General features: G+C 48.9%; 1 protein-coding gene across 1 annotated transcript; it reads right to left on the bottom strand.

Annotated features, from left to right (window-relative positions):
- Positions 1-1,638: 1,638 nt before the first annotated feature.
- On the bottom strand, positions 1,639-3,479 carry IER5 (immediate early response 5). Its single transcript, XM_047705416.1, has one exon. The coding sequence runs from the start codon at positions 3,244-3,246 to the stop codon at positions 2,275-2,277; it is 972 nt and encodes a 323-aa protein (XP_047561372.1). The 5' UTR covers positions 3,247-3,479; the 3' UTR covers positions 1,639-2,274.
- Between the last annotated feature and the right edge of the window lie 4,410 nt (positions 3,480-7,889).

Genomic DNA, 7,889 nt, shown 5'->3' with positions numbered 1-7,889 from the left:
TAGCTGCTCAAGCATAATTACTTTCTAGCAACAGGAAATGTTTGCAAAATTCAGGCCCTGGACCCCCTCCTTCAGTTTAAAGAGTCAGCACTCAAATGGATCTCTTATGGCTACAACAGAACTCAAGTAGCTAATCTCTGAAAGAAAAACAAGTCAATTTTAATAAGACTGATTAGATAAAGTTTAATTCTAAGAATATACTATTAAGGTGATAGAGCATAAAGCAGAAAGTTTCTTATACTTAATGAATCACTAATAGATTTGTCAAAAAGTCAAAGCACTGGCCTAATCAGCTATGACAGAAGTCCACATAATTAAGACTTTAGGAACACCAAATCACCATTCATTTGCTCCTTCTCTAAGGAAGGTCATAACCTTTACTTAAAGCTTTGTCCAACCTCAATTTGTCCCATCTCTTAAACACCCTGTTCATGTATAAGCTGTTATAAACCAATACCAGCATTTAAAGTACTAGCAACAATATTTTAAGATATCCTTCTAATTGATTTGCTTTTGAAATAGATTAATGAATACCTTTCAAACACTGAATATTTGTCTTAGACAAAAAGCACTCTTAAATGCAGTGATTATAGTAAAATCGACGGATGATTTGGCTGTCATCACCTAAGTGTTTACCAAGACCCACACACCAGGAGCAAACCAGGAAGTTTTGCTAAGTTGAGTTTGCCTAGCCCTCCTTCCTTATCTAATTTGACACAAGCAATTTCCTTTTACTGATGCATTTACTTTCTACAGATAAAACAATAAAAGAAAAAAAAACATTGAAAATTCCATCCTGATATCCACTGGACCGCAGGGTGGATCTGACCAACTAGGCAAGTCAGCCTCATCAGCTTCCTTCATGTGTTAGTTTATTTCAGTAACAAAACTGAAAGATAACCCATTATATAGTTTAACAGGATACTAAAAGGTAGTTCTTATGAAAACATTTTTGCATATGGGAAGGGCTTCAAAAGTTGGCACTAAAGTTATTTAATAACAGACACCATTATATTGGCCTGTAGAAAATCAAATTGGGCTAAACTGACTTTTTAAAAAAGCAGTTGCAGTGACAGGTTTCAAGAAACTGGCCAGCCACTGATATTAGTATCTAACAGCTATTCTCCCATCCAGGGGAGAAACCGTAAAGGGGTCTCTCTTGGTACTTAGTGAAGTCAGCAAACAATGTCCCCAGTCTGTGCATGACTGATACTGAGAACTACACTTTTCCAGGGGGGAGCATAGTTCCCCTCCCCCCACTTCTCTCCCAACCCAGACAGGTGATTACAGACAAGGAGGCAATTAAGTTGCTTCAAAATATTTAATACGTGTTAAACACGTAAAGTTACATTTTTATACAAAAATCAATACAACGAAGGAGAAAATACTGTACAAAAACCTGGTCAGCTCCCCCAACCTTTATACAACAAAGACTGGAGTCACCGTATCTACAAAACCATAACGTCTTTCCACTTAGGGCTTCTGTCTGTAAACTTTTGTTTCATTAAACACTTTTTAAAAGCACTGTGTAGTAGTTCTGATCTAGAGCTTTTAAAAATATATCTATTCTCTATAAACTCCATATTTCCAAGCTTGAACTCTTCTGTGAAGTTCATCAAGCTTTTTTCCCCCCCCCCCCCCTGTGGGGAAGACAAGGGCCGCTCATATTCCCTTTTCCCCCGAGTAATCACAGGGTATAAACGTTTTTCAGTGAGATGGGAGGGTAGGGGAGAGAAAGAATTCAAGTCTCTACCCCAGACTAAATCCCTCTAGTTTTAGGAAATCCTGTGAGGAAATGCCACTCCTGGCACCGGAGCGGTGCTAGCTTTCATGGGAGGGGTGTGTGTAAAGTCCCTTCCTCCCCCGAGTACGAAAGGGGAACTCCCCAGCGCCGGCGCTCTCAGCAGCTTCCTTCTCGGTGCTGCCGGCAGAGGAAAGTCCCTGTCTGCCCCCAATCTCCTAAGCCCTGGGAAAGGGGTGATGCATTCCAGAAGGACGAAATAGTCTTAACGAGACGAACAGACGTACACAGACATAACACTACACAAAAGTGAACGATCGTCCGCTGGCGACAAGCCTCACACGCCCAAGTCTCCAGGGGAGACCGCAGGCAGGCTTGGCGCCGCCGGGCCGAGCCCAAGGGCAGTCCGTGCTGCCCCGCAGCACCCGCGGTCTCCGCCCCGCGCCCAGCGCCTCCGGTCCCTGGGCCGTCCTCGCAGCCTCACGTCGGGGCCACCCCGCTGCTCAACCTCCTTCCGACGGAGGCCCGGGGGCTCAGAAGGCCACGATGGCTGTGCTCCAAGGGTTAATGTCTCTCAGCACGGGCTTATCGCAGCAGATCTGCCCGGGCTCGGCGGCTTCCGGACCGCTCTCCTCTCCCTCGGCTTCCTCCCGGCCGCCCCCGGGGCTTTTCCGCAAGAGTCCCGAGAAGCTGGAACCGAAGATGCTAATGAGGTTAGCCACGTTACCGGTCTCCATCTCCTCCTCCTCCTCCTCCTCCGCCGCGGCCGCCGCCCCGCCCGGCTGCTCCTCCGAGTTCCGGCGCGGCTTCTTCCTCGGGCTGGAACCGGGCGCCGGGCAGTCCCCGGGGCCGCCACCCACGCCCGCCGCGCTGCGCTTCCGGGGGCCGACGGCGGGCGGTGCTGGGGGCTCGTCCTCGGCGGGCCGCGGCGCGCAGCAGCAGTCAAGTCGGGGGCAGGCGCCCAGCGGCCCTGGCCGCTCCTCCGTTCCCGGGAGACAGCCGCAGGGACGGCGCGCCCCACGGGGCCCCTCGGGGAAGCCGTCCGCGCCTCCGGCAGGGCCCCCGGCTCCTCCCTCCGCCGCCTCGCGCGGTCCCTCCACGCGGCGCCAGGCAGCTTCCGCCGCCTCCGCGCCTCCGCCCCGAGCAGTGTCCCCGGCGCCCGTCACCGGGGCCGCGGGCTCGGCGGGGCCAGCGAGGCGCTCCGGCTGCGGCTCGGCGTCGGGCCAGGAGGCAAGGGCGGCCGGCGGGGGCGGCTCCCCCCAGCCCGCGGGCGGCCCGGCCGCCGGTTCCCCGGGCTGCGGCGGCGACACCGCCGGGCTCCCCGCGGGACCGGCCAGGTAGAGGCCGGGGCACGGGTCACTCAGGTAGACCTGGCGGGCGCTGCGCAGCACCAGCGAGACCAGCAGGTTCTTGTGCAGCTTGATGCCGCCGCGCTGGACCCGCGAGTTGTAGATCTTGCCCAGGGAGATGCTGACGATGCGGTGAGCCTCCAGCTTGAACTCCATCCTGCCTCCCCTTCGCGGGGCCGGCGCCGAGGTGAGGTGTGAGTCCCCGGCTCACGTTCGGAAGCTGAGAGGGAACGAGATGGCGTCGACAAGTCCGGTCCGGGGCTGGACCCTCGATACCCGAAGGCTGAAGAGAAACGACTCCGGTGACGCGCTCAGCGACCCCCCCCGCGTCCTAGTCACCACACACAACAGCTCAGTCCCACGTCCGGTCGCTAACTGAGGGCAGCCCGGCCGCCCGGCGCCTTATATACACCCCTCGACCGCCAATCGCGACGGGCCGCCAACCGTTCCGGGGCCGGCCGGCGCGCCCTCGTGCGCCGAGCGCGGCCAATCGGAGGCCGAGGAGGGGCGCCTGGGCCATTCGAACGTTAGTCCCGCGGAGCAGGCTCTTAAAGGGGGCGACGACGAGCGGCGCCGGCCGGACGGGTCCGGGCTTGTGCTCCGCGGGCGGGTGACGGGGCGGAGGCTGACGGGGCGGTGGCGGAGCTAGAAGGGGGTGTGTAGTTACGGATTCTAATGGCTTGTGGGCTGGCTAGCCAGAACCAGAGGGAACTAACCCGCTCGAACTTTCATCTGAGTATACCCCTGGGTAATAAATAGTATTACCACAAGGTATTTAGCAGAGTGCCTTGCCTTCTTGGAGTCACACTCACAGGCTTAGCATCGGTCGACTCTGACCCCCCAAGAAAGAAAAAGGGGGTTTTAAAAGCTCCTAAGTTTTTGGCTGTTTATTAAGGAATTGTGACTAGCTACGAAATTACTGGTTCTCTACTAAAGCCATCATCTATCACCTTGTTCTCAAACACACTTATCCCATCGGTTACAATGAAAGGCGGTACAAGTTCTCCTCAGAGATTTCTCCTCAACACAAGGGCTGATCCGTTCACCCTTGGAAGAATCTACCAAGTTCTAAAAATACAAATAGAGAAGTCCTGTGTTCCCATCATGATGTCATACTTTTATTTTGTGTCAAGGTAAAAATACAGGGGAAGACTATTCCAGACTTTTCTGGTCAGTCAACAACTTAGTCCATCTAGGGAGCCTTAGTACATGGCGTTAGGGCAGAATCACCACAGGGGGTGTCCAGAGTCCTGGCCTGGGTTCCTGGAGAGTCAGTCTGAGTTCGTGCACCTAAGCTCCAGCACAGACCTGCCAATGATTCTGGGTAAAGAACTGCAGGGCACCTTAGTTTCTCCAACTCTAAAAGGGAGAAATCACATCCACATCCACTCTATTATGCAGAAGATAAATGACAACTCTCACCACCCACAGATAAATGGATAATACATACACATAATGGAATATAACTCAGCCATAAAAAAGAATGAAATCTTGCCATTTGCAATGACATGGATGGAGCTAGAGAGTGTAATGATAAGTGAAATAAGTCAGAGAAAGACAGATACCAGATGATTTCACTCATATGTGGAATTTAAGAAACGCAACAAACAAGCAAAGGAAAAACAGAGACAAACCAAGAAACAGACTCTTAACTGTAGAGAACAAACTGATGATTACCAGAGTGGGGGGAATGTGTGAAATAGGTGATGGGGATTGAGGAGGGCACCTATGACTCCTGGGTGGCTCAGTCAGTTAAGGGTCTGTCTTTGGCTCAGGTCATTATCATTATCATGTTCTCAAGGTCCTGGGATTGAGCCCACATCATGGGGCTCCCCACTCACTGAGGAGTCTGCTTCTCCCTCTACCCCTCCCCACTCCTGCTCTCTCTCTCTCACTCTCACTCTCAAATAAATAAATAAAATCTTAAAAAAAAAAAGGAGGGCATTTGTTGTGATGAGCACTGGGTGATACATGGAGGTATTGAATCCCTATATCGTACACCTGAAACTAATATAACACTGTGTGTTAACTATACTGAAATTAAAATTTTAAAAAGTGACAACTCTCAGCCACAATTTGAATCATAAACTTAAGCATAACTTTCTTAGACTCCACATGGAATAATTGGCCTGATCCTATACCAGGGTTTGGCCAAGTGGGATATTTGGTTAGGAGAAATAGTGAAAAGTGGGCTGGGTAATGGCCAATTCAAGTCAAGAGGTCTCCAAAGGATGTGATGGCTCAGTAACATAACTTACACCACAACTTATTAATGGTAATTGAGACACCAGGCCATGAGACCCAGGGTTCCTCCCCTCTAGGAATTTTCAGCTTGCATAAAGGAGATAAAATAGTAACATGAATAATTACAGAAGCAAGACACATACTTTGAGTAATAACTTGAAAATTATTTCTTCTATTTTCTCTTTCTTTGAGAGTTATTAGTCACTATAAAGCACTGATTAAGAATGCAGGCTTTGAAGGGAAGCTTCCTGAGTTGGAATTCTAGCTCCACTTTTTCTTGCTGTGTGACCTTTGGAAAGTTATTTTAACTCTCTGTGCCTTCATCTTTTCTCTCTCTCTCTCTCTTTTTTTTAAAGACTTTAAAAAAAAATTATTTGACAGAGAGAGAGATCACAAGTAGGCAGAGAGGCAGGAAGAGAGAGAGGGGGAAGCAGGCTTTCTGCCGAGCAGAGAGCCCGATCTCAGGACCCTGATATCATGACCCGAGCTGAAGGCAGAGGCTTAACCCACTGAGTCACCCAGGGGCCCCCATCTTTTCTATCTTAAAATAGAGATGATAGTCCCCACCTCTTGGAGTTTTTTGGGAGGATAAAACAAGGTAACACATGTGAAACTCTTAGAATAGCCTGGCACATAAGAAGCTATCACTGTATGTTAATTAGAAAATATCACCCCACACAAGACCCAGGGGTGGAAGAAGAGGATGAGGAGAGAAGAAACAGATAAGAGAAAGAAGCTATGCTTGAAGAGGGTGTTGAAAAACGCTGAGGTAGGATCCACAAGTTCTGAGTGGCAGAAGCAACAAAGTTTGATATAGGGAACATATCATTTGGCAGATGTGACAGACATCTAGAGTGTGGAAAACGCTAGAAACAGGGGCTGGAGCTATATGACAGTGGGTCATGAACGTCTCAATGAGGACATGGAGCCACAGGGAACTACCTAAGGTTGTTGAGTAAGAGAACCACAGAATAGATTCTAGAACAGTCAGTACACTTAATTTACTACTGAACTATACAGAGGATCACTCAATTATAAAACTCTTGTGAAAGTCTAGGCAAAGGGTCGTGAAGGCCTGAACTAAGAGGAGGTAAGAACTAAAAAACAAAAAACAAACAAACAAAAAAGAAAGAAACATAAGGAACCACCGTGATGATCTGGGATGTCACCACCCACTCAAACAGGGAACTGAAAGAGTAAGCAGTCGGTAAAGCTGCCCCACATGAGCTGGGAGTCTCACCCCTGCCCCTGCATTCATGGTCCCTCAGCACTGCTCTCCTCTTGCACCTGTCATGTTCAGGGCCGCTCTCAAATTGTGCGGTCGCTGAAGGCAGGAGTCCATCTCATGTTTGTAGCCAGAAGATAGTGAGAATATTTAACAAATGTATGACGCAGGCAGTAACCACCAGAACAGAATCCTGGAGGCCCTTATGGCACCAGGGTTTATGGCAGATCCCTGCATGAGGGGCCGAGTGGCCAGGAAAGGGTGCACTCAGGAACCAGCATGGAACCATTACAATGTTGTAACAACTGGGGAGGCCATACCAGTGTATACTGGGCGATTATGCACTTGGCTTAATGAATTTCTAATCATGATGTTGTCTATCAGGTACTGTGCTAGTCACTTTCCAGCCATTATTTATCATCCTTATAAAGTTCTGAAAGTAAATCATGAAACTAGGACTCTGAAAGGCCCAGTAATTTCCCCCAAGTCACGCAGCTATAGGTGGAGAGGATAGGATTGAACTCCAAACCCATGGGCTTCTAAAGCTTGAGCGCGGAGTTCTGGGACCAGGTTACCTTGTTTCACCACTTACTTGCTGTGTGACTTTTGGAAAGTTATTTCAACTCTAAGTGGAATGAGAAAGTCATGCCCAAGTTATTCAACCTTTCTGTGCCTCAATGGCCTATTGTGTAAAGTGGAAATAACAATACTAGGACACCTGGGTGGCTCAGTCAGTTAAGCGTCTGCTCTCAGCTCAGGTCATGATCCCAGGGTCCTGGGATCGAATCCCACATCAGGCTCCTTGCTCATCGGGGAGCTTGCTTCTCCCTCTGCCTGCAGCTCCCTCTGCTTGTGCTTTCTCTCTCTGATAAATAAACAAACAAACAAATAAAATCAATCTTAAAAAAAAGAAAAAGGAAGTAACAATACCTAACAGCTCCCAGCACCATATAAGCACTTACTGAGTCTATTTCTTCCTGATATTTTTCTTATTATACCAGTGCCCATAGTTACCGCTTGTTGAATTGTACATGGTTTTTCTACAATACCACAGAGTAGGTGCTGGGGAAGTGCCCACTGACTTGAAATTGAGCAAGGTCACTACTATCATCAGGACTTTGAATCCTGAAACAACAGAATGGAACCTTGGGAACTGATCCTCTATGCTCATCAAGCTTTACCTCCCCCTACTAAAAGACAGATCTAGAACATTTCCTGAGCTTTAGAAAGCAGGTAACTGAGTTTGAATTTGCCATTATCAATTGTTGAGACTTTTTCAGTTAAAAAAAATAAATAAATGGTAGCAGTACAAGAAGGACCCAGGAAGCAA

This window comes from Lutra lutra, chromosome 15, assembly GCF_902655055.1.
Source record: "Lutra lutra chromosome 15, mLutLut1.2, whole genome shotgun sequence".
Taxonomy (NCBI): domain Eukaryota; kingdom Metazoa; phylum Chordata; class Mammalia; order Carnivora; family Mustelidae; genus Lutra; species Lutra lutra.
Note: the sequence above shows the minus strand (reverse complement) of the source record. Positions and strands in the feature narration are given on the sequence as shown.